Here is a 26,368-nt window from a genome sequence, read left to right on the forward strand (position 1 = left end):
GATTTTTCAACAGAGTGGGGCAAGCAAAGTCTTACAGTACTTTTCTCCTCCAATTCTCCAGCCTTTTCCCCACGATGCCCCGACACAACTACTGGAAAGCAGCTCCCCTGGTGAAAGCCCTCTGTGAGAAGCACGGCGTTGAGTATAAAACCAAGCCTTTACTGACAGCCTTTCTAGATATTTTGCAGTAAGTATCAACCACCAAGATGGTTTTTGCACTGCAATAACACACGAGGCAAATTCACGTCCGTGGAGAGGTCAATCCTGGAATTTATTTAGGTTTTTCTAAAAGCACTTTAATTTTCAACACTTTTCAGAGTTTTAAAGCTCTTTTTCTTTGCCTTAAGCCTTCTCAACTCATTCCCTGTAGTCAGACTTTGCTATGAGATGTCAATGCAGTTTTTAACCCACTGTTTCCATTTACTTCTTTTTCCATCTCAACTCCAACTTCCCATGAAGTTGATTATTGCCTCCCCATACCTGATATTTTTTTATGTTCCCTTCCTGCAGCTCACTGAAGGATTCTGGGGAGCACTGGCTTGAAGCCTATCTGCATGGATAGAGACTGACAGCTCTCAAAGGGAACCTCTTCACCAGACAACTGCTGCAAAAAGTCAGCACTGACCATCAGTGTGTGTGTGTCTCCTGGCATAGAAATTCGGGAGGTGGGCAAAGCTAATTTCAGTAAGAATGGGTGGGGAAGTGGCTTAGAGGTAATTTTTTTTCTCCTTCCCAACCACTAACCTCTATTTTTCTTGCTCCAAATCTCAGCCTTTAGAGCCATGGTGAACTGGGCCTTTAAACTGGGGAGAAGTAGCTCTTGACTCAGCTTGACCAGTTTACTTCATTGGAGGAATCAGCTCGTTCCTCGTGGAGAAAGTTTGAAAGGGAATTCTTCATAGAGTGATAGAATCCTGCAATGGTTTGGGTTGGAAGGGACCTTAAAGATCATACAGTTCCAATCCTCACCATGTGCAGGGACATCTTTCACTAGACCAGGTTGCTCCAAGCCCCATCCAACCTGCCCTTGAACACTTCCAGGGATGGGGCAGCCCCAGCTTCCCTGGGCCACTTGTTCCAGTGTCTCACCATCCTCATAGTGAAGAATTTCTTCCTAATATCTAACCTAAATCTCTTTTCTTTCAGTTTAAAACCGTTGCCCCTTGTCCTATCACTACAAGCCCTGGTAAGAAGTCTCCATCTTCCTTACAAGCCCTCTGCCAGTCTTGAAAAGCCACAATAAGGTCTCCTTAGTTGTTTTGGTTGTTTCTTTTTTTTGGCTCAGTGGATCGATGAGAATGGGATAGGCCAAAGCAAACTGCAGGAAGTCAGGACACCTTAGGACAAGGAAGATCTTTAAGGAATATTCTAGATTAGATAAAATAAGTAGGCACAGAACAAGATGGCCTGGCACACGTGCCCATGCTGCTGGTTGTTTGTACACTACACCCTCTGACCACGTAGGTGTTACCACTGAGTGTTGTTCATGGATTGCGTGGGGAGCAGGGAACTGGGTGCTAAGTTTTACACCTGTAATTGCTGGTTTGAAGACAGTCCAAAGAGTCTGTAAAGCCTGTAATATTTATATGCCTAAATACATGGATATATTTTAATTGGGTGGTGACTGTGCTGTCTAATTAGCTTTCTGCTCTCGACCTGCTTTGAGTAAGACTGAGGAGCCAAGGCACGGAGGAGTAGGCCCAGATTACAAGGGCATTTAGGGTAATCTTGCTTTTATTGACCTTTATTTACATCCATTAATTTCTACCTACGTGCTTACTTCCCAGTGATTCCAAGGGCTTGTGGGCATCTGCACGGTTATTAGGCAACTAAGTACATTTGTGTGCTCCTCCATCCAGAAGAGGAACTCATCTTGCCTAACTCTGTAGGCCTCTCTGGGTCTTGCCAACTTCTCTTTCATCATCCCCAAGATCCAGCTCCTCACCTGGAATTCCCTCTTAGCAGTTCTGTACCTGGTTCTGAGCTGTTTGGCCCCAAGGAGGACCTAGCTCTTCCCTGCTTATGGTCAAGGACAGCTTCTGCTGGTGGAAAGTGTCACGGCCACTCGTGTAGAGGTGTAGGTCTCCAAGAACACCAGCAGCTGAGAGAGCCAACAAAATGAAAAAGCTGGAGAGGGCCTAGAGTGGAATATCTTCACTGAAAGTGCTTTACAACCTTACGGGGAAGGTAAAACTGGGAATGAGGAGAGATGAGCCTTGAATAACAGATGAAAGAGGTGGAGGATGTGTGAATGAGCAAGGAGATGTGCAGGTATCCATTAGCAGCAGGGAAGGAAGGGGAAAGATGAAGAGCTGGGTGGTGACAGCATGGTCATCTGGAAAAGCTAGAATACAGGAAAAAAGAGAAATTATACTAAGCAGTAAAGCTCCTCTTTGTGGTTTTTTTTTTAAGATTGCAAGTCAATACCTGTTTTGGAAAGAGTCTGTGACCTCTGATTAATCTTGCTGATTTTGCAAAAGAATGATGATAGGATGATGAAATATTGTGATATAATTTATAGCTAATGAAGTCCCTTGTGAGACAGTTGAGCCATACTGGCAAAACCTGTGGTGTAGTGTACTCACCTGGCTGGCTGGCAGGTAGGTAGACAATTTGTCCATAAGAGCGAAGACCATATGGAAGAACATGGTTCTTCTCCTCTGCCACTCACATCCAGAGCTCTGGGCCCCAGCTTTCGGTGAACAAACCACCCCAGAGAGGAAAACATGAAAGATCTGAACGTGAGGTATCACCACGAGCAATGTGACCCATCTGCAACCCACTGATGGGCAACTTAGATGTGCTACAAACTACAGACACCCACAACCTTCTTCTAGCTAGCAAATCATACCAAGCCCAACACAAGAAGCAAAAGTTTGCACTTTTAATTTTTGTCTTTATTTTTTAAGAACATCTTTTTAAAAATTGGATTTATATCTCTTGTGTGTAAGTGCTGGTACTAATATTATTTCCTAGTAACAGCTGAGAGATGCCACTGAAAGGGATCCTGCTTTTAAAAGTAGTTTTTAAAAGCTGCTTTGCTTGTAATTTGAAAAATCCCTTCTAACCAGTACCTGGAACAATTCTGCATTCCCAAATCCAGGGTTGGTTAGAATGGTGAGATCCACAATTATGTTTAACAGAAATCACATTTTGTAAGTATTTAAGTGATAGTGTGGTAATACACAAAGGAATTTTTAAATGGATATGAAGGTAATATAAATATTAAGGATTCCTATGGGGTTTTTACCAGTGAGACTTGAAAGCTTTGCTGAGTAGATCCTGGGTCCCACTGAAATCCTCTAAATACAAGACTGACACAAAATGGTTCTCTCTGGTGTCAGTCTCATAAATCAAACTGATTCTTTGTTGTCTTTAGTTGCATTCTACTCATTTGAAAGTAGTAATTCATTGAGTCTGTCTTTTTGCAGCCTCATTTTGATTGTTTCCACCTCTTTAATTGATCCAACAGCCTGTGTGAATATTGGTTTGTTTCTTTATCTGTTTCATAAAGGTTATTAACAATTAAGCTGGTTGATCTTTGCCAAATTCTAACATGGTGCACAAGAACAAATAACAAAAATAACAAAACTGTTATTTCTTCTTCCACTTCCTTTTCTTGTTCTCTTATCACACAACTCTAGTATTTCCCTTGCACTTCTTGGCTTTTCTCTCACTCTCCTCATGGATAATTTTAGTCATTGCCTCCTTTAATTCTTTCCCAAATGGGTTTCCATCTTTCCCACCCTCCAGCATTCCCTGTTTCCTCATGATTAGACAGACTCCAGCCTTTCTGCCTTGTAGGTTCTCTGAAGGATTTGCAGGATGCTGATGTGATCTCTGTTTATATGGAGAAAGAATGTCAGTGAAGCTGCAGCAACTACAATAGACCCCAAAGGACTAGGGAGCCTTTGAGAGAAGGAGAAGCTTGACTTAGCAAAGCTTATTTCAGGACAAAGGGAGGCATATGTGGTTACATTCCCTCTCCTGAACTTGTATCTTTGCTTTTGTTCTTTCACTCAGGCTCTAGGTTTAGGGAGAATGTTGAATCAGATGGTTCAGATGGAAGCTGAAGAATTTAGAAAGGGAAAGACCAGCTGCCTTCTCTGCTGTTGTCTTGGAATAGAATAAAATAAGAGTGGAATCATCTTGGTTGGAAGGGACCTTGAAAATCATCAAGTCCAACCGTAACCTAAACCCCCCTACCTTGCCCTGGGTGGCAGGACCTCAGCTTAGCACCTGCCCTCTCTCCTCCTGCCAAAAAAGATTCCCCTGTAAGACTTCACTGATTCCTCTTCCCACCCCATCCTGCAAAACGTTGCTATAGTCCTTCAGTGTTACTGCATCAACTCTTAGAGAATTGATTGCTGGCCAGCCTTCCCACCCTGAAGGAAATGACAATGTAGATGCCTAATATCCATCCATTAAGAGACAGTCACCCAGGAGTAGAGATGATATCTACAGTGGAGCCTGCTGACCCAAGGTGACTATGTTCCAGCTGACCACCTGAGGTGCCTACTCTGCAGGTGGTGCCCACAGCTCAGTAGGTGTGTTCTGCTGTTTCTCAGGCTCTTTAAATGCTGAGCTCTGCCTCTGTGCATGTACAGAACTGCCTGGGTCTGAGCAATTTTCATCTTATCACCCACCCAGGGGTGGGGCATGTTCCATTTCCCTGCCTGCCCTCTTCCCCCAGGGACCTGATCCCACAGGCGCACTCGGAACACGCTTGACGTTCTGGCGGGACTGTTCTTTGCAGAGAAGGTTGGTTTTCTTTCTAAAAATGGAGCTGGAAGAGGTGATCCTGGCCTTTTCCACAACGTGGTGGGGATGGCAGTGCACCAGTGCAGTTGTTGGAGCAGCCTAGTTGCCAAGGTTCAGTTTTCTCCCTAGGAAAAGTCACCCAGGGCCATAATGCCCACCTCTCCCCCATGTATGGACTGGCTGGTGATACATTCCCTTTTCCTTGGAAGCTTCCAAAGACTTCCAGACTGGCAGAACAGGCCTCTCATTTATGGCATTGTTTGTCTGGGCAGGACTTCAATCCCCATTTCAGATGCTTTCTACACCTTTGATTCAGTGACTCCTGATGATTGCAAGAGCAATTCCCAGCCCCTCTAATTGCATTCCTAAGAGCAATGGGGTGTCCAGGCTGTTATCTCAGGCAGCCTGGGCCCTGACGTTGCACTTCTGAGCCTGTTCTTGTTCATACTCCAGAAGGGGTGAGAAAATGGTGTGCCAGGACTGAGTCAGCTGCTCAGATGTTGGGTTTTGATGTCATTTTGAGGAAATTGCTATTGAGGGACGTGGTCTGTGCACACACAGCAGTCTGAGAAGCACCATGGTGGGGCTCTGGTACCAGGAAGGAGCAATTTAAAAATCAGTGCCTCTCCTGTCCCCACTTCTGCACTGAGTTCTGACCCCTGGAATAAGACAACAAGGTGCCTTGAATGCTAGAGGATGAGGAGCTGTGTGCAGAAGTCCAGGATGAGCTCAAAGTGAGAACCAAGGATGTTACTGGAGAGCCTATGGAAACTTGAGCAACACCAAGTGGTACCTTCTATGATGCTGTTCTAAGATCCAGTTGGAAACATCTGCTAGGGTATGTAGTGTCTTCTGTCACACCCTGCTGGGGGAGTCAGCTATAAGTTATGACTCTGGGTGTACAAGTTGGAGTCTGAAGCCAACGTGCTAATTCCAGCCTTCTCAACCATGTGTTTGGTACTGAACACACCAGCTGCACCTTCAAGAGCCAGTAATGGACTCTTGAATGAACTGTTGAGTTCAAGTGGTCACCTGGACATAGGGGAATGAGGTGGGGAAGAGGCCAGTGTGGTGAGGCTAGGTTAACAGGTGACACCAGGTAGGTGTTCCTGGGGGACCAGCAGTGCTGTTGTGGTGACAACGTGCACAAGGGTGTTGGCAAAAGCACTTCCATGGGAGCACTGTAATCTCTGGGCTTAACATCTGTCCCTACAGGAAGAACCAGAGGTAATGTCAGATTGCCTCTCTTTAAGCTCTCTAAGAGTGGATTGCTTTTATCTCCTCAGCACCCCAATGTGACCTTGTAAAATGACCTCAATAGCAATTAGATTAAATTAGTTTGTTCAGCACTTGCAGATTAAAACTGACTTTCACCCCTGGGATTTCACATGTCAAAGAAACCAACAGACATTGCTAAAATCAAGGGGAAAGAAGAGTCAGCACTTGCTCTTCAGAAGGTGCCTGCAGGTTTGAATTCTCCAGTTGTCCTACCAAGAAATGCTCAGCTTGCAAAGCCCTGCACAGGAGGGAGAAATAATCAGAGCTGATCTTTCCTCACGACTGAACCAAACAGGGTTCTAACCTACAGCAGCACTGGGTCCTTTTTAAAGTCCAGGCTCAACTGCTCCTCCTCCAAAGTTTAGTTCTTGGAGAAACCAAGCAGGATTAACAAGAGGGTAAGATGATGGAAAGACACATTGCTTCAGGATTCTGTCAGTAATACTGCAATAACCACACTATCATCAATACAGGATTAACTTCAGCACAGGGAAAAGTTGGAAACTCAGTATCCTAACCAGGAAGAGTTTGGTCCATATTTTTAAGCTTCTCAGAAAGATCTTATGCCTGCTACTGCTGAGGATACATGAGGAAAAATGAGAATCAAATGAAAAAATCATCATTGATTTAACTGGCCCCCCAGCTGAGCCTGGTAAAAAAATTATTCTCCCTTGGAGGACCAACAGTCCTTCTTGGAAGTAACAATGAACATTTGAAAACATATAACACATATATGTGAAAATACAGTTTTCAGGATGGTTTAGGTTTCTAGGGGATCTAGATCTCTCTCTGTTGACTGCCCTATCCTTGAATATATTTACCCCCCAAGGAATACTTGTATTACCTGTGTATTTTATCAGCAGGGTTATGGTTAGCATAAGCTTTTGGGCTGTATCTGGGTTTTGGTGACATGTTGAAAAATTAGAATGGTGGGAATATCCTAATGGGAACATGTGCAGGGATTCATACTATCTTTTTTTTTTTTTTTTTTTTGGCTAATTAATAATTTATTAATTCAAGGGTGTTGACACAAAGGTGCCCACTCAAGCTGTTGCTCTGCTCTAGATTAGAAGAGATCCAGTCTACAGGTATTGGTGAAATAAAAATGACAGCCTTTTTAAAAAGCTCTATTCCTTTCCTTTTGGATTTGTTTGTTGCAAATGGTACCCAAGAAATCTAACATGAACATCTAGAGTCTCCAGCATCAGACATCCAGTGTGAATTCATTTTAGATTTGTTTTATAAGCCTAGTCTGCTCTGGAAGCCCCCCCTGAATGGTGACTGCTGAGTCCCCAGGTGCCCATTTGTGACACAGCAGCTTCACTTGGCTTTGGTTTAAGTATCTAGTGTAAAAAAAAGGTGATGTATTTTAGAATCCCCTCTTTATCCCTGCACAGGTCTTGTGCCAGGAGGTGATGTGCTGATACACAGAGTTTTATACCAGCCCAGCCTGGGGAACATTGAGCAAGAGCCAGCTAATTATGCAAATAAAGCCAATATACTCTGCAAGAATTGCTGCCCACAGAACTCTGCGTGACCATAATGCTCACTCTGACTCATAATTCCATGTTTGTGACCAGATTTGTGCAGGGCAGCTACACACCAGCCAGTGTGTCACTGAGCCTTGCTTCCCTGGGCATTTCTACCCCTTCACAACCTCTTTTATCACTCTCACAGAATAAAGCTTTAATTACCTGGGTCTGTGTGGCTTCCTAGAAGAGCAAATAGGTGTGAGGTGGCTTAAGAGAGGCAATGTTAGACCAGAGCAATATCCCAGCCAGCCCAGTGTCCCAAGAAGTGGATGCCTGGAGAGGGGGATAAAGAGAGATTCAATAGGGATTCATTACAATGTCTGATTTATTATCCTCTATTAATTGGATATGTGGGGACTTACCCCGTGGGAGAAGGGAAAGAACAGCAGCTCTGCCCACCAAGGCTGCTGCTGACAGTGATTTACAGGGTGGATCTTCTCAGGAGCTCCTCATTCCATTCCCACTGACCTATTAGGACCTTTGAAATGCCACCCTGATGCTAGATGTCCCAAGTATTAGTCTAACCTTCTTCTGTTCCTCTTGGAATACAAACAGCCTCAGCCACTCTGGCAGGTTGCAGAAAAAAAATCCCTCAGGCTGTGGCTCCTCATGAAGCTGGAAAAGGGTTTGTCTTGACAGACAAATCACAGTAATCATATCTATTGAAAAATCATCCTGTGGGGTTTTTCCTTCCTGCCTATTCAGAGAATGCACAATTGATACCCTCCCAATAGAAGGTGAACTACAACTGGAGAGTTATGGGCATTAAAAAAGTGATTTAAAGCTGAGATTCCCTGTGCTATTGCTGTGACCTCAGGGTGAGGAGAGTCAACCAGTTCTGGAATGGTGGCTCCTGCTTTCTCTCAGGGCCTGCTGGTGTTTCTGATGCTCTGTTTCAACACACCAAAGATGAAGCTCCAATTTGCTGAATCAGAAGCACTTTGATCCATCAGCCACACGCTCAGGGAGCAAAGCACAGCAGGTCTGTGCTGCCCATAAAAGCACTCATTACAAGATTTAAGTGTTCTCTGTGGGACATGGCCTACATTTTTAGAATTGCAGCACACCCAGTTTGCTCAATGTATGGGGGTGATGATGGGAACAACTTCACCCCATGAACAAAGCTGCAAGCTGTGGGTGTGTGAGAAGGAAAGAGAGGTTCTCAGGGTACTACTTAATCCTTTTTTGTTAACCCACTTGTTCTTTTCACTGCCCTTACCAACTTTTAAATTAAAAAACATACCTTCAGTGAGAAGCTATGGCAGCCAGGGAGATAAAACTCAGCTTTCAAGGCACTAAGAGACCATCCAGCCAGTTCTTCATCCACCAAATAATCCTCCCATCAAACCCATCTCATCAATGTACAGAGAAGGATGTTGTAGAAGACCCTGCTAAAGACCTTCTAGAAGTTCAGATGGCATCACCAGCTCCTTCCTTGTCCAGCATGATTTATTCATTCCTCACCTGCCAGCTTTATACATTACAAATAATTTAATGTTGGGGTGGTTTTTTTGATTTCCCACTTAGAGTAAAAAGCTACTCTAGACACAAGCAAGATCAACAACTTCAGGATGACAACCTGCATTAGAGGGGAGAAAAGAAATTCACACCTGTGGCTTCTTGTAGAGCTTTCTTGACACCAGGTTGCTTTGGAGGCTTTCCAACAGCATGGGTTGTCCCTGCTATTTGCCTGCTGGCAGGTTTCAACCTGCAGCAGTCCTCCTCACTCTGATGACTTCATTGTGTCCTACGTTGATTTTAGATTTAGACAACAACATGAAATGTTGAAAGCTTGCTACTGAAATTGGATTGATGCCCCTGGTTTTTAATCTTTTGAAGTACATGGAAAGCCTCTGCTTCCATGTAGAGGGTCTCTAACATCTGTTGCATGAAGGGGGAAAGAGGAGTGGTGGGTGTGTGGCCTGAAAGCATGTGAGTCCTCTCAGGTGCTCCACAGAATTTGCATTTTATAGCAATACCTGAGGGTTACAAGCCTAAGCCATGGATGGGAGTTTTATTTAACGTGCAGGAAGTTTGACAAGGCCAAACACAAGGTCATTCCTTTAATCCTTTTAATTCACTTGCTTGAGTTTCTTATTTTGACTACTTATATTTAAGTACAACTTGTGACTAGGGGCAGTATGTTTAGTTTCCAACTAATATCTCCTTTTTTCCAGTATGGACACTTCACTTGCACCCTTGCTGCATTTACCAGCTCAAAATCTCACTCTCCCTGGACAGTTTCCTTGGAGTTGTAAATCCAATAGTTGGAAGTTATCTTGCCACCTTCATCTCCTGCTAATAACAACCTGTGAAGGGATTTACCTCTGGGCTGCTACCTCCAGTTTTCTTCCTCCTGGTATTTTGCCAGCCTTCCCTCCCACAGTCAAGTGGATTTGACATCAATACTGGTGGGATATCAATGCTAATGCCTGGATTGAAGCTGTCGGGCTGTTTCTGTGACTTGTCCTTCTCTAGGGAAGTCTGCTGTGGTTTCTGACCACAAGCCCACCTTGTGTGCAGCAGGGGAGAGCCCACTCATCTCTTGCCAAGTCAGTGGAAGTATGCCAAGGGTAACAGGGAGAATGGCAACAAATCCAAGCAGCTGGCCCTTCCAGGAAGCCCTTTTCTATCCTCCTGTTAGGATGCCTTTCAGGCCCTGATCAGCACCAACCACATTCCCTTTATGTTGCCCTCTGTAACGTGTGTCTGGGAGGGAGGTTGCTCCTCTCTTGGCTCTTCAGGTGTAAATTCTCAGGCCCTTCTTTAAGAAGACTTTCTAGATGATGTGGAGACACAGTTTCCCACATGAAATTACCTTATTTTTGGGGTGCACTCTGCTACTGGGTGCATTTTACTCCAGCTGGGAAGTCAGATGTTTCCCTTATGGCTTGAAGGCAAATCAAACAATTTTTTTAATTTATAAAGGGCTTTCAAAAGAGTTTTTGAGTAGATCCAGGTCTGGAGAAAACTATTGTGTCTTTCCTCATTCACTAGAGAGAAACCTTTATAATTGGTTGACAATTATAATATGATTTTTATATATATATATATATAAATTGAGACAACTAATGAGAGGAAGGCTAGAGAGCCTCAAGAATTTGATCCTAAAGCTGGAGAGATTGGGAAGGGCAGAGTGGTATTCACAATATTTAACTTGAAATGTGTTTTAAAAGCACAGTTTTACTATAAATAAATATAAAGAGGGATGCAGGCTGGTGCTTTGAAGTATCCCTGCCTTCCAACTGATTAAAATAGGTAGAATAAATAGGGATACACTGACCAGGACTGATTCTGGTCTTTGCTTGAGCTGAAATTTTGGTCATTGGATCAAATCTTTCACTGGTGACCTGAGGTGTTCTGTACTGGTTTGGTCTTTCTCTGGCTCCTAACCTCAAAATCACCAACTGCACCTCTTTCTCTATTTGTTTTCTAAGAAAAAGTGAACTACCTCAGGGCCTTGAGTACACCAACAGGTCTTGATGGCCCTGACCAGCCTCACCTGGGACCCACACCCTGACCTGTGCCCCCATGTTAGCTCAGCTCTGGGTCTTCAGTCCGTCCATGGGCTTGGCCATAGACACCACTGACCCAGATCCATGAACCTGCTTCATCACCACAAGCTTTTTTTCCTGGATTTGGGACTTGGTTGAGTTGGCTGCCATCCTAGGCCTGACTAAAACTAAACCACACAACCAAGAACATCAACCAAACTCTCCTTGAACTGTGACAGTCTTGGTGCTGTGACCTGGTCGGAGAGCTAGAGAAGGTAGAAGACCCTGGCATGGTTTCCACTCAGGGGAAGCTTATTTGCAATCCGAAGAGTTTAGAGGGAAAAACCTCTCTCAAGCAGAAGAAGGGAAGGAAAGGGTTAGGAAAAATAATCCAAGTTTGCCTCCTCCTGGTGTTGTCCTGCTGTTACACCTAGAAATGTACAGCTTTCTCCTTTTCTTTCTATGAATCCTCCCTGTTTGCTGCTCAGCCTGGGTCAGCCCTGTTGTTTTTAGAGTCTCTTTGGCCTTTCAGCACTTCAGGGGTGATTTTGGAGACTCACTGCTGAGGCAGGCCAAAGACAGATGCAGTTTTGCCTGCTAACATCCTGTACCACAATGCTCCCTGCTCCTGCATCAAAGTCCTGTGTGCTTAACAAAGCAATGTTACCCAAAGAAGTGTAGTAACAACATAAAAAACTGATTATCTTTCTTCTGGATTACTAACGTTATCCTTGGCATGAGGTGCATTTGAATATTAAAAGTTAGAGTGATTGTAACAATTAATTATAGCACAAAGTGATGCAGCTGGAGCTGTGCAAAGCAGGACACAAATTGTCTCCAGCCAGAAGAGCCTGTTACTGCCTGAGAGAGAGCAGGAAGCCAACCAATATTAAAAATAGAGCTGAAATATCAGGTGTCATCTATGTTTCCTGCCCAAAAGACAGCACTTGCAGCCCTGGGCCAGGCAGTCTATTGTGGAGTGGTTGGTGTGCCTGGCACTGCCACCTCCCTGGGTCTATCCCCTGCCAGCAATCACTACACAAGCAACCAGCAGCTGCCCAGGGCTAGGATTAAACAATTAATACTCCATTTGGATTTTGGGAAGTATCCCACAGGCATAGTCCAAGGCTTCTGTTTGGCTAATCAAGGATTTGGAGCAATTAAGAGAAACCAAGTGCAACACTTGCATCACATCCAGTAAAATCCATCCTGGGCTGGCATCGGGCACTTGGGAAATGTGTTTGTAAAATGCAGTCTGGTTCTTCCCAAGGTTAATCCTCCGTGGTACATCTAAAGGAAATGCTGTTCTAGAACATAACAGCAATCCAAAAGCCTAATCAAGATCTAGTCTAATTTTCCCCAGTTCCTTTTTTGAATCTGGCCATAGCTTTGCTCACCCTCAGCAGCTGCTTTTCCTGCCTCACTTGTAACATTTCTTTACCTTTTAAGGATGCCTTTTTGTTTGGTTGGTTGGTTTGTTTTGGTTTAGTTTTTTACCAACCCCTGTTTAGGGTTAGATAGTTTGAAATCAGGCATACACTGAGCAAATGCCTAAGAACAGTTTCTCTTTGCTGCTCTGTGATTTGTAAGATGCAAAGTAAAAAATTACCTGGGAATGGCTAAACTGAAATTGAAGTTCATAAATCCATGTAATTCCCAGAGCTGGCTGCACTTCTGGGCCTGGGGACATGTGGTTGGTGTCTATCCTATACCTAAAACCTTCTCTACAAATTGACATTTCCAAATGCAATGACATGCCCAAGCCCCTGCCAACCTGATAAATGCCATTTGGCAAGCAAGATTTGTGTGGTTCAGCTCAAAAATAACCAGCATTAGCTTCTGGTTCCTGCTTCTTTGCCCTTAGCAGGGAAGCAGAAGGTAAGAAGATCCTAAAAGAATTGTGATGACATGTGGATCTGGTCCCTTCAGGTGAAACAAGGCCATTAGGTAACCTAGTAGATGCTAGACAGGTTGTGCAAGGAACCAGCCCAGCTCCACAATCTAGATCCTCCCTTTTCATCTTGATAGTGGTTTCTAAGTAACAGAATTAATTATATGGCCCCACTTTGCTCCTCCTTGTTTCCCCCAAATGAAAGTGACTGATTTGTTATCACAGAGTGAGTGGGTGTCTGGGATTTTGCAAGACAACCCTAAGTGTGCAACCTGCCAGTTCTCCTTGGAGACTGGGTGGATAATGTGACTGTAACTTTAATGTTCTGCCTCCCTTGGGGAGAAGAAAGAAAATCATGTAGACAGAGGAATAAAAGGTGAGGGGTGGTGAGTGCACACTGGGCATTGTAAAGCAGTAATTCTGCAAGAGGTTCTTGGAATTGCTTGGTTTTTTTCCTTTTCTGGAAATTGCTTCAATTGTGAGAGAAAAGACAGAAAGAAAGACAGAGAAAGAGAGAGAAAGAGGGAGAGAGAGAAAGGGAAAGGGAGAGAGAGAAAGGGAAAGGGAGAGAGAGAAAGGGAAAGGGACAGGGGAAAGGGAAAGGGACAGGGGAAAGGGAAAGGGAGAGGAAGAGGAGGAGAGGAGGAGAGAGAGGGAAAGGAGAAAGGGAAGGGAACAAAAAGTGAAAGGAAAGATGGTGGTAAGAGGTGAAAGTAAATTCCCTTAAAAGCTCCGTTATTTCACTCCTGGAAGAGGAGAGGAAGTTGGTCACTGTCCATAGCAAATGGGAGGAATGCCAAGCAAATCTGAGTGGATCTCAGGGGGTTTTTTTACGTTTAAACTTGTGCTGCCTCCAGCAATGACTGTTCAGAAGAAGAAAGTTATCAGCCCTAACACTGAAGGACTCATTAAATAGGATTTGTCTTGATTAGCCTTCTGAAGTTAAACAACTAGTGTAAGTTAGTGTCAGGCTTCTCTTGCCAATGCAGCCAGATAATCATCACTACATGTCATTTGTGCTGTCCCTCTTCTCCAATAATTATAGAGGAAGAATAAATAAATCATTTAGATTATACAGTTTCAGACAGCTAAAGCTGAGTGAATGAATTAATTCATTGTATCTGAACTATTCTGATGCTCACATCATCCTTTTTTGGGGCAGAGAGATGCCAAGGAGCACTTTCTATATCTGTACCACCACAGAGAGAAGCTGAGATACTGGAGAGTTTTATTCACAAAGTGAAAAGAAAAAAAAAAACAACAACAAACAACCCAGACCTGGTCACTAAAAATCCATAACTCAAAGCTAAAGGATTTGTTCTGCCTCAGTCACCAGGGGTCAAACCAAAACCAGTGTGAACACTCTCACAAATCTGAAAACCTAATCCTTAAATCTGTAGATGATAAAAAGGGGTTAATTTGTTAAAGGAAATAATCTACTTGCAATATAGTGAAATAAAGATGAGTTTGAAGTATTTACTGTCTACCTACTCCTACTTTTAAGACTTCCTTTTTTTGTTCTGGTTTTGTAGTCCCTTTTTTCCATCCTTCCTTTTCAGGTTATTCTATTTCTATATTAATCAGTCACCAGCAGAGCAAAGGAAGCTGCTCAAATCTGAAGTCCCTTTTTGTACAGTCTGTACATTCAGCCACCTGTGCACATTGCCTGGGCACCCTTTACTGGAAGAAAATATTAAAATACCCTTTAAAATTATATCTATCTATATATTTGCAGTGCTGCCCATATTGGACATATTAGTCCAGGGAAATGTCATGTGTCAGTTCTGTTTCCAATACCTGAACTACCTGAAAGAGTGAAGTCTAGAGCCACAGGAGCTCAACCTCACTCAAAAAAATCTCATTCTTGTTCGTTTAGAGTATGTGGACCTGGGCACTGAGATTTTCTCTGTCAACATGATCTGGCTGGGATCACACGGGAATGCAAAGCCTGAGAAAGAATCCAACACGTTTCCAAATCCTGGAATGAAATCCTAAGTGTTATTTTCATTAATGGTGCCTTGAAAGGGAAAGTGCTACTGCCTGATAGTCAACAAGGGGAGAAGAAGCCATGGGAGAGCAACAATGTCTACAAGCCAAGGCTGTGGTGAACCTCTCAAAAAGGAAAACAAGCAAATTTGTAGCAGAGCAGGAATTATCAGCAGTGAAAGAAAAAAAACTGTGCTGGACTCGTAGAAGATGGGGGAAGGAAAAGATGAATTCAAAACCTGCAGAAAGATTGACTGAGACCTCAAGAGGGAGGCAGATCAGAGAGGTGCTGTGTTCATCACATAAGCAGAAGCTAAAAGAGCTCAGATAATTTTCAGGTGATGTTTCTGGTATTTTCCTCCAAATGAAAAGTCAAGAACCAAAATGACTGTGTTTCATATATACATAGTAGATGAACAAGAGGATTTGGGGCTGCTCTTTGCAGGAGCCTGGTAGGTGCAAAGAACAGCTATGTTTGCTACCCCTGATGTAGAGCTGAAGGAGGGGAAGTGCCCTTCCTGAGAGCCAGTGAATACAGCTCCTGTTGGGCCCATTTTGTTGCAGAAGCCACTTCTCAGGAGGATCATTTCCAGCATTGTGCAATGTGTTTTCACCTACTATTAGATGAGACTTGTCTGCATGTCTGCTGACATGCTTCAGCTGGGAAGGCTGGGTGCAGCTTTGTCTTATGAGGCAAGTTGTAAGAACCAGTTTTCTCCAAAAAATGATCACAGACAAATATTTCTGCAAACAGAATCAGGGACTTTCTGCAGAGTGTGGCCACAGTCTGTAAGCTCATCTCCTGAAATTCACCATTCCTGTCCTGGGCAGCAGATAGAGAAGGTGTGGTGGCACAGATGCAAGGGATACCACTCTTTGTCTTCCCTTCCAGGAGAAGGTGTACAGTTACTGTAGATGCAGCCACAAGTTTCAAGAGGTGCTTCAAGGACTTGAGTGATTCCAGGTTTTTCTGTGCTTCCCCATCCCTGTCACTGCTGGGATGGCAATATAATCACCACCCTTTATGAAGTCTCTCTGCTGACTTTCCATCACCAGTGAGAGTTGGCCCTATCATTAGACATGGGGTTTGTTCCTTCCCTTTCCAAATTCCAGCAGTTTTTTTGTTGCTATTGCCAAAATATATTGCGAATTACTAGGGTGTTTCTTTGGCCTTTTCCAAATACTATCATCATCATCATCATCACATCACTAGCCAAAAAACTAGGAGAGGAAGTAGTTGCAGCTATTACAGAAAACCAAGGACTAAGAAATGAAGAGGTATGCAGTATTCATCCCTCTCTTCCTCACAGATGGGCAGTGTAAAGTGGAAATATTCCAGGTGCACCCAACAAGAAAGCAGTTAATGAACTGGGTGGCAATGCTGGGATACAGGATTATCTGGAGGAGAATTTCTAAAGGATTCCAGCCTCTCTCTGACCCTTTTGTGCACAGAGGAGAGCGTTACACTCAAATCCTCAGCCATAACTCCTGTCCTTGCTGGCTTGCATAGATTCCATCCAGTAGCAGGAAGCAGGGATTCCCTTGCTGTGGAGATTACCTGGAGTAAAGCTGGTGTTACTTGATCTCTGCATTTAACGAGCAGGAGGTGAAAGTGCAGTGCCAGGATCCTGGCCAAGAGACTGAAAGGATCCAAACCTTCAGGCAGCGTGGTAACCTGTATGGGCTGAGCTGTGGCCACAGAAAATGGAATAATCCACTCAGGTTTATCTCATTGCACTGACCAGGGAGAGTTTACCCGACCTCTTAACGTGGGCACTTAGGTGAAGTTAGGCGCTGAACGTCAGGTATGAAGAGTCTAGACTGAGTATTTGGCCTGGTAGGGAAGAGGAAGAAAAATTCTGTTCACTGTAGTTCTAAAATAAGAGTGTCTGTGCGTGCAGGGGGAGAGGGAGGAAGAGCGGGCCTGGGAGATTAGGATGTCATTTAAATAATGTAAATATCCGGGCATAACCTTAATCTGTTTCCAGCTCTTCACATGACTGAGTTTGAAATACTCTTGTTTCCTAACTTCAAGTGTCTGAGTTTGCAGAACAGCTTCTCTCTAAATAGAACAGGGTAGCATGAGGGGAAGTTACACAGGCTGATAAATCTCTCCATTGCTGCACTTCCTATTTGTTGTCCTAATAAGAGAATAATGCCTCCCGTGGCAGAACGTGATCATGCACTGAAGTTTCCATGTAGCTTTCATGTAGAAGTGGTAGATGATTCTTTATGAAATGTCTCCTGTTGTAGAAGCAAGGTAATTGCTGGCATGCACTGTGAAGCCTGAGGTGTGAGAAACAAAGCTGATGAGAGAAATCCTTGCCCCACTAATGTTACAAAATCTCTTCTGTTATGCAGCAACTTCAAGCATGTGAGTACTGATGTCTCCTTAACTTCTGTACCCAGCACCTTTCTCAGGTTCTCTTTCCATTTATCCTGTTAACACTTCTAGAAGCTGTTCCATGTTTACACACCTCAGGAAGCCAAGTGGCAGGTGAGTGCCTGGGTGTTTGCTGCCTTGCCTGAGTTGGAGGGAAACTTAAAAAACCAAGTCAGATTGTTTGGGTACTGGCTGAGCTTTCCTTCCCCTCTTGCAGCACAGAGTCATACTTCCCACAAACTACCATGCCACAAATAATATGTCCTAGAATCATGGAATGGGTTGGGCTGGAAGGGACCTTAAAGATCGTTTTCCAACCCCTCTGCACTGGGGTGGGGGGGAGGTTGGAAAGCAACTGCAGTTGCTACCTGGGACTACTTGATGACCATGAACTGGAGGGGATTATGGATCAGCATCCTTAAGCTTCATTCTCTGTGCACATGATGTGTCACCTCTAGGGATTTTTGCAGTGTTCTTGTAACTTCCATGAAAGCTCTGAAGACTTGAAGAGATGTCCTGGAATACTTTTCCATGAATCCATTGCTATTTACATCTGTCAACTTGACCAGAGACAATGATGGGGCACCCACCATTTCTCTGGGCAACCTGTTCCACTGTCTCACCACCCTTATTATGAAAAAATAATCTTCCTTATATTCAATCTAAACCTACCTTCTTCCAGTTTAAAACTGTTGCCCCTTGTCCTGTCACACCAGGCCTTGGTAAAATGTCTCACTACATCTTTCTTATCTTCCTACTTATGTATATTGCATTTTTTTCTGAAGAATTCTTTATTCTCTTTCTTTATATTTTTTTCTGGCTTACTCAGTTTAATTAGTATTTTTATTCATTATTTTTTTTGCTGTGCTGTTTTCAGAGTCTCCTGCTTCTGGAGAGCTGGGAGTATGTGTTTAGTGGCTGGCTGCTCTGATTATATCCTTTGCTTGCTGGTGTTGTTGAAATTCCTAGCACCACCTGTTACAGAAATTGTTACTCCTGCCCACACAGCACCAATGAAAGTAGAACTCATTAGGAAGAGAACCACCCATGCAATCCACTGAATTGATTTTCTACCAGCCTAAAATAGCAACCAGAGCAAGGCACAACTGAACCTTAGATGCTGCTTAGCAGGCAAATCAATGCCCTGCCTTCTTTCTTGCTGTTCACCACAATTCAAAACCTTTTTCAGGGGCAAATTGTGGCAAATATATTGGCAACTGCCCCTTCTGCCAGCACAAAAGAACAAGTCTAAAAGATGAAATAGTGTATTAGCAGAGAGGGACACTCTGGCTCTAAAGCATGGCAGGGACACAAGCACTGCACAGCCCCAGTCTCAGTGGATTCATTACTTGGATGTTCCCTAAATATGGGAACTGGTCATGGAGCCCACCAGTATTCAGGCTGTACTCCATGTGGAAATATGTAAATATTCTAATTTTTAATTTTAATTCAAATATTTAATGCATTGGAATATTTATCAAAATATTTATTGTGTTTTATTTTAAAATACAGGTTTTCAGCATTTGTGCTGGCTGAGGGAGGCTCCAGTAATAGTACCTCACCTGTTGGCACACCTAAGACTTCCTGAAGGAAATCTGAGCTTGCATTCTGTTTTCCAAACTCACGTGGCACCTCAACTGTGAGTGGCCCCATCCTACCAAGTTTCCTAAATCATGGAAGAAGGGTGGGGATCCTTGAAACACAGATGGGCTCCTACAATTGACTGATGATCCTACATCAATGGGGGCTATAATTGGCTGGGGACTGGTCACCACTAGTGTTCCTCAGGGTTCAATTCTCCATCCAGTTCCACTGAAGACATTTACCAATGATCTGGAAGCAGGAGTTGAAAGCACCTTTAGCAAGTTTGCTGGTGCTGCCAAACTGGGGGGTGCTGGTGATTCTCTCAAGGGACAAGAAGCCTTGCAGAGGGGTTTAGATAGATGGGAGCACTTGGCAAACAACAATGGCATGAAATTTAACTTGAACTCATCCAGAGAAGGGCAATAAAGCTGGTGAAAAGAAGGAATGTCCTAATGAGGAGCAGCTGAGGGCTCTTGGGTTGTCTAATTTGGGAGCTGAGGAGCACCTATATTGCTCTCCACAGCTTCCTGTGGAGGGGACATGGAGAGGGAGGTGCTGATCTCTTCTCCCTGGGATCCAGAGGCAAGACACCTGGGAGTGGTTCAAAGCTGCATCAGGGGAGGTCTAGACTGGACATTAGGAAGCATGTATTTATCAAGGGGATGGTCAAACACTGGAACAGGCTTCCTAGAGAGCTGGTCGATGCCCCAAGCCTCTCAGTGTTTAAGAAGCAATGACCAATGCCTTTGGTCATAGTGTAGGTTTTGGTCAGCCCAGAAGTAATCAGACAGTTGGACTAGATGATTGTTGTAGGTCCCTTCCAACTCAACTTCTCCTACCCTATCCTCCCACCAGGGTAAAGAAAGCTCCTGCTTGTACAAAGATGAAGGTGCTTGAGCTCCTCATATCTCTGCTGTCATTCATCTAGCTAATGTTCCTCAGGTCAAGAAATATGTGATGGCCACGGCATGGAGAAAGGAAACTAACAGTGTTCCTTTGAGAGTCATTAAATATATGAACCACTTACAAGGTGAAACAGCTCAGTCTGGAAAAATCCATGTTCAGATTTTAACCCACACACAAGTTTCATTTAGCCCTGCCCCAAATATTTACTTTTTTTTTTTTAATTAAGGCTTGATGACAGATGTATTAGCACTAGAGTTCCAAAAAGGTTAATTATGCAGGTATATTGGTCCTCTTCAGCCTGATGCAAGAAAAGGATGGATTACAGAGCATGAAAACATGGGATATGTGGGAGAACAAGTAGGTGTCGAGTAGATATAAAATCATAATTTGATGTTCATATTTTTAGCAGCTGAAATCTTATATTGTGAAACAAGTGGTTGCAAAACATGGAAGCAAAGAGCTGCACTACTGGAAATGTGCAAGTTTAGCTTAAAGGGGTGTTTCAGTAAAAAACGGAGTAGCTGGCAACTTGATGTAAGAGCAGTGGTTCAGGTTGATAACGTGTTTGTTATCAAATGTCTTGTTCCACTGCAAAGTCTGGCTGATACAACAGCAATTATTGTGATTATCAGTATTTCTATCAGAGCCATGTCTACAGGCTGACACAAGAGCACTGCCCTGAGGGCTGTGCAGACAGGTCCTCCTCTGAATGGACTGTGTGGCACTTTCTTGAGTAATTAAAACTTCAGTTAGCCAAGGGTTTGACATACACCTATGAAAGGACTTAATAGCCTGGCTACCGTTTTAGGTATTTGAGAGCAGTTCTTCAAATCTAAAGGTTGAGCTATTTTGTTGTGTGCCTCCTGACACAGCCAGATTCTCAGAGGTATTAATAAATCCCTCTCACTCCAGTTCCCAAAGTTTCTGAATCGAGCCCAGAAGGTGGTTTTTTCTTGTTGGTTTTTAGTGCTTTTTCTTTTAACCTCACACCTGTGGCAGCCTAAGAGCACACACAGCTTTCCCCCCAGCCAAGGAGCTTTTTAGAGGTGGCTGGATGCTCAGTGTGCTAAAAAGCAGAGGGTGAAAAAGCTTTTCCTCACCTGTCTTGCTGATGCAGCGGGAGCTGCAGCTTTACATCAAGGATGAAGCCCCATCCCTGGAAACATTCCAGGTCAGGCTGGATGGGGCTCTGAGCAACCTGATCTAGTTGTAGTAGATGTCCCTGCTCAGTGCAGGGGGGGTTGGACTAGATGACCTCTAATGGTCCCTTCCAAACCTTTCTAGGATTCTATTCTGTAATTCCGTGACTGGAAAAGAAGGGATTTTTCTGTTTTACTCATTGACCTGTGACTCACTGGGAAGGTGAAAATACCAAGGGATTTGAACTTATTTCTCTTGTGTATCCCTAGATTGTCGTGGCCATCTGAGCATCCCCAGAAATGTGGAGAGGAAGATGAAGCAGGAAATCTCTCAGTCATGTTATTGAAGTTATTTAAGCCTGTGCAGGATTTTGGGGTGGGAAAGAGCAGATAAGGAGGCATGAACACAGGACAAGGGGGGCTAAATTCCTCCTCCTTTTTTTTGCTGAATGTTCAGTGTTGAGTATTTGGTGTAGGAGGGAAGCTACAAGGAACAAGTTCTGCTGTGCTGCCAGAGGTGTGTGTGCTGCTGCACTGGAGATGGCTTCTCTCAGATACTATAACAACATATTCTGTAAAAAAAGGACATGAGCCTAAGGGAAGGCAAAGCCTGGGAGTGAGAAGGGAAAATGTTAGCTGACTATCTGCTGTGGCAGAGGAGAAGCAAAGAAACAGATCAATTACAATGACTATTGAACTTCTTCTTAAGGCATCTCACTGCATTCTCAAACATTGGGAGGTGGGTTGAGAAATCAGCTTTAGTCTTTTCACACCTTCTGAGAAAGGCCAAGAGCCATAAACACTATTTAAACAACTTAACTGTGATATTTAGATGAGATTTCTCCTGGTTCTTTGGATCAGCATTTCTAACTTGAAATACAGACTGCAGAATTATTACCAGGTGAGAACTTCACTAGCTCGAGCAGCCTCAAAAGCCAATGAGCACTGAGGAAAAAAAAAAAAACAACTAATAATGCAAGTAATTGGGTGAGAAGTGTTACAAATGTCCAGGAAATAATTCAAATTAAATCCTGCAAACCACCAAAAGACACAAACTCAGACAAATCAGTTGCAGCTTTGGTCACATGCTTGGAAAACTCTATCCTAATGGTGTGCTCCTCTATCTGGGTTGATGTTGATAAGGCCTGTAACGTGTTTTTCTATGGAATATTAAAAAAAATAAAATCATTGACTCAGTTGTGGTTTCATAATATTTTCAAGACTTTGTGGTCTGTTTTGAAAAGAGACAATTATGTGAGTGCTATGATTGCCTTAGAACTATAGGAAAAGCTGAACCAAGCCTTGTTTTGCAATTAATATTAATTTCCTGGAGTCCCCAAGTCAAGAGTTTGCTTAGAAATGTTACAAACAAGAAGGTGGCAGAGAAGAAAAAGCAATTTCACAACCTACCAGGAGAACAGTGGGACACTTGGTGTGTGCAACCCCAGGCTCATCGCAGGCAACAGCAGCATCGAGTGCAGAGCTCCAAGAGGATTCCTGGTGTGAAGGCCACTGTGGAAGCTCCTCCACCTGCTCCTTTCCTGCTCTGTGTGCTGGAGAACTGGAAATACAGAAATATGGGTTTTCATCAGATTGTGAATAGAAATATGGAATGGTTTGGGTTGGAAGGGACCTTAAAGGTCACCTATATCCAACCCTCTGCATGGGCAGGGACACCTCCCACCAGCCCAGGTTGCTCCAAGCCCCATCCAACCTGCCCTTCAACACTGCCAGGGATGGGGCAGCCACAGCTTCCCTGGGCAACCTGGGCCAGGGTCTCAACACCCTCATGGTGAATAACTTCCTCCTCATGTCCAACCTAAGCCTTCCCTCTTCCACTTTAAAACCATTCCCCCTTGTCCTATCACTACACGCCCTCACAAAAAGTCCACAGAAAATGTTGTGCTTTGGAAACAATACCAAGTTTTGAGGAGGTTGGCATGTTGGGTTTCTGGTTGGGTTTTTTTAATTATTATTGTTTTTAATTTAGCATGAGAATGTGCATAACTCATGGTTTTTACAAAGTGGTTCATGGACTGTAAATGCCTACGCTGGGCTAGAGAGTAATGTTGTTTTTCTGGTTAGCAACAAGTTGGTGAGAGGTGGGTTTGAAGTGAAGTTTTCCCTGACTGTCAGAGCCCAGGAAACCTGGCTTTGGGAACAGAATGAGCCAGCTGAGGGAAAACAAACAAACGAACAAAGCCACCATCCAAGCAAACAAACAAACAAGCCAAAACAAAGGGAAAAACCCAAACCCTTCAGGGCTCGGCCGTTCCTTACCTGGAAGTAACCGCGGGGATTCACCGGGGCAGTGAAGGAGCAAAGGGGGTTTTCGGGGGGATGAAGCCCAGAGCAGCTGGAGCTGAAGCAGGAGCTGCTTCCAGCCCAGCATCCCTCCCTGTCCCGAAAATCCCAAGGAAAGGGAAAGGAGGAGGGAGCGTGGGAGCGGGGTGGGCGGGGGTTTGTCCCACCCTTATATGTGGTGTGCGGAGCCGGGTGCGGGACCAGAGGGAGAGAGGGGAGGAGGAGGAGAGGGAGAAGGAGAAGAAGAAAAGAAAAAAAAAAGAAAAGAAGAAGAAAAGGAGAAGAGAAAGAGGAGCAGAGAAGGAGGAGAGCGAGAAGAGAAGGAGGAGAAGAGAAGGAGAAGAGAAGGAGAGGGAGAAGGAGGAAAGAAGGAGAAGAGAAGGAGGAGAAGAGAAGGAGAGGGAGGAGGAAAGAAGGAGAAGAGAAGGAGGAGAGGGAGAAGGAGGAGGAGAGAAGGAGAGGAAGGAGGAAAGAAGGAGAAGAGAAGGAGAGGGAGAAAGAGGAGAAGAGAAGGAGAGGGAGAAGGAGGAAAGAAGGAGAAGAGGAGGAAAAGAAGAGAAGGAGAGGGAGAAGGAGGAAAGAAGGAGAAGAGGAGGAGAAGAAGAGAAGGAGAGGGAGAAGGAGGAAAGAAGGAGAAGAGAAGGAGAGGGAGAAGGAGGAAAGAAGGAGAAGAGAAGGAGGAGAGGGAGAAGAAGAAGAGTAGGAGAGGGAGAAGGAGAGAGAGGAGGAGGAGAAGGAGGAGAGGGAGAAGGAGTAGAAGTAGAAGGAGGAGAGGGAGAAGGAGTAGAGGGAGGAGTAGAAGGAGGAGAGGGAGAAGGAGTAGAGGGAGGAGTAGAAGGAGGAGAAGGAGAGGGAGAAGGAGAGGAAGGAGAAGGAGAAGGAGAGGGAGAAAGAAGGAAGATGCCGCCCCGGGGGACCGGGGAGGAGCGGAGCGGGAGCCCCGCGGCGCAGCGGGAGCTTCGGAGCTTCACCTGGGAGGAGATCGGGCAGCGGAACGGGCGGGGGTTGCCGGCCCAGGAGCGATGGCTGGTGATCGAGAGGAAGGTGTACGACATCAGCCGCTTCTGCCGGAGGCACCCGGGGGGAGCCCGGCTCATCAGCAGCCACGCCGGGCAGGACGCCACGGTGAGGGCCGGGGGGGATGGCGGGGAGGGGTTTGCTTGCTGCTGGCTTTGAGATGAGGGGTGGAGGAGGCTGGTACCTGGGGATGTGGGTTGATGAGAAGCTCTCCATGAGCTGCACATGTGCATTGGCAGCCCAGAAACCACCCGTGTCCTGGGCTGCAGCACCAGCAGAGTGACCAGCAGGTAGAGGGAGGGGATTGTCCCCCTCTGCTCTGTTCTGGTGAGACCCCCCTGCAGGGCTGGGTCCAGCTCTGGGGTCCCCAACACAAGAAGGACATCTACAGCTGTTGAAGCAAGCCCAGAGGAGGCCACAAAGGTGCTCTCAGGGCTGGAGCAGCTCTGCTCAGGAGCCAGGCTGGGAGAGTTGGGGTGTTCAGCCTGGAGAAGAGAAGGCTCCAGGGAGACTTTAGAGCACATTCCAGTGCCTGAAGGGGCTGCAGGAAAGCTGGGGAGGGGCTTGGGACAAGGGCAGGGAGGGATGGGATGAGGGGTAACAGTCTTAAGCTGAAAGAGGGGCTTGGGGGGATGGAGCAGGGTCCAGGCTATGTGGATGTCTCTACTCCGTGCAAACTTCCCAGCATCACGCTGTGGAGACAGGCAAATGAAGAGTCTTACCCTGTGGGGTAACCAGATTGTAACTGTTTATCCACCTGAAGTCTTCAGGATGACTCTTATCACCTCATCTTGCTCTGGCAGTGACTGCTTAGGGGCTGGGTAAGGTGGGGAAGCTGCCACAAGCCCTGTGGCAACAACAGGAGCTACTACCAGAAACGTACCTTCAGGAAAGAAATCCCTCCTAAATGCCACCTGGGATAACTTGGAGGGAAAGCAAAGCCAGCCTGCTTTCCCAGACTTGCAGAAAAGCTCCTGTAGTTATTGCATATGGTCCTTCTGACCCTGGAGATGAACAAAATTGAACCAGCCAGGTAAGAAGTGTCCAACTGCTGGCGAGTCAGTGCGTGGGCAAAAAGACTTCTGCTCATCATGTTTCCTTGCCTGACTGCTGGTTTAATGCCATGGAAACCTGTGGTAATACAAACTAAAACGTTCAGCCTTCTGGGATACGCAAGAAGGAAAATAATGGTGAATTAACATCTCTACAGAGATGTGACAGATGTGATGGCTTCCTTGCTGTGTATTTTGAAAGAAAAAAGCCCAAGACATAGAGTTCCCTACCTTCTGTCTGTAAGGGATGTTTGAGGTTCACGGAAATACCAATCATTTTCAGTCTACTAAGTTTTAAATTTCAAATTCTGTATTAGCTGCATTTTGCATTCCTTGTTTTCCATCATTCATTTTGCTCTACTTAGTAAAGTCAGATTCCTTTTATTTTAGCTGAAGTACCCGAGACAATGGATGAACTTGGAAAACACAGGTACCTTGTTTCTGGGATCTGAGCTGGTTCTTCTAAGTTGGTTCCATGCCCAAATCATGAAGCCTTGCAAGGCTTCAGCCAGTTGTGTGTGACACCAGCTCAACTGTCTTCACACACCAGTGTGAAGCACTTTAAATGGACTGTGCACCATGATGGAAAAATGCCTGGTTATTTCCCCCTCTCTCTTTTTAAGCACATGTGATAAAAGTCCAGCTCGAGAGCTGCAAGTGAAATCAATGGGAAGGAGTTTTTATTAGGAAAGTCCCTAAGACTTTAGAGAGGTCCCACAGAATCACAGAATAGTCGTGGTTGGAAAGGACCTCTGAGATCTTTGCATCTTGGAAGAGGTTAATTGCTTAATCTTTTGGATGTATAGCAGGACAAATTAAATAATTATCTTAGTTTGACTGGGAGATTGTACCTAGACCATATAGCCTTGAGAGATGATAACTTGAGAGGATGGAAATCATGGAAGGCTCTCAGTAAGGCAAGAAACCTTGGAATGGAAAAATGATTATAATTAATACCACAATATTAGTAAGGGTGACACTGAACAAAATTGTGAAGAGGAGTCCTTTTATTGCTGCTTTTTGTCATGGTGTTTTCTCACA

At 44.6% G+C, this 26,368-nt stretch overlaps 1 protein-coding gene across 4 annotated transcripts in view; it reads left to right on the plus strand.

Annotated features, from left to right (window-relative positions):
- LOC127385217 (acyl-CoA (8-3)-desaturase-like) overlaps window positions 1–22,148 on the plus strand; it is a 33,065-nt gene extending 10,917 nt beyond the window's left edge. Inside the window, exons 11-13 of one of the 4 annotated variants that reach the window (XR_007889621.1) lie at window positions 62–187; window positions 511–665; window positions 21,225–22,148. Coding sequence is in view for 1 of the 4 variants with exons in the window: in XM_051620802.1 (XP_051476762.1) it covers window positions 62–187; window positions 511–562 (178 nt within the window). In the remaining 3 variants the exon portion in view is untranslated. Of the gene's footprint in view, window positions 1–61; window positions 188–510; window positions 1,614–21,224 lie in introns of those variants that run through there. The other 3 variants (XR_007889620.1, XR_007889622.1, XM_051620802.1) reach the window with 3 other exon arrangements.
- Window positions 22,149–26,368: the final 4,220 nt, after the last annotated feature.

This window comes from Apus apus, chromosome 5 (genome assembly GCF_020740795.1).
Source record: "Apus apus isolate bApuApu2 chromosome 5, bApuApu2.pri.cur, whole genome shotgun sequence".
NCBI lineage: Eukaryota > Metazoa > Chordata > Aves > Apodiformes > Apodidae > Apus > Apus apus.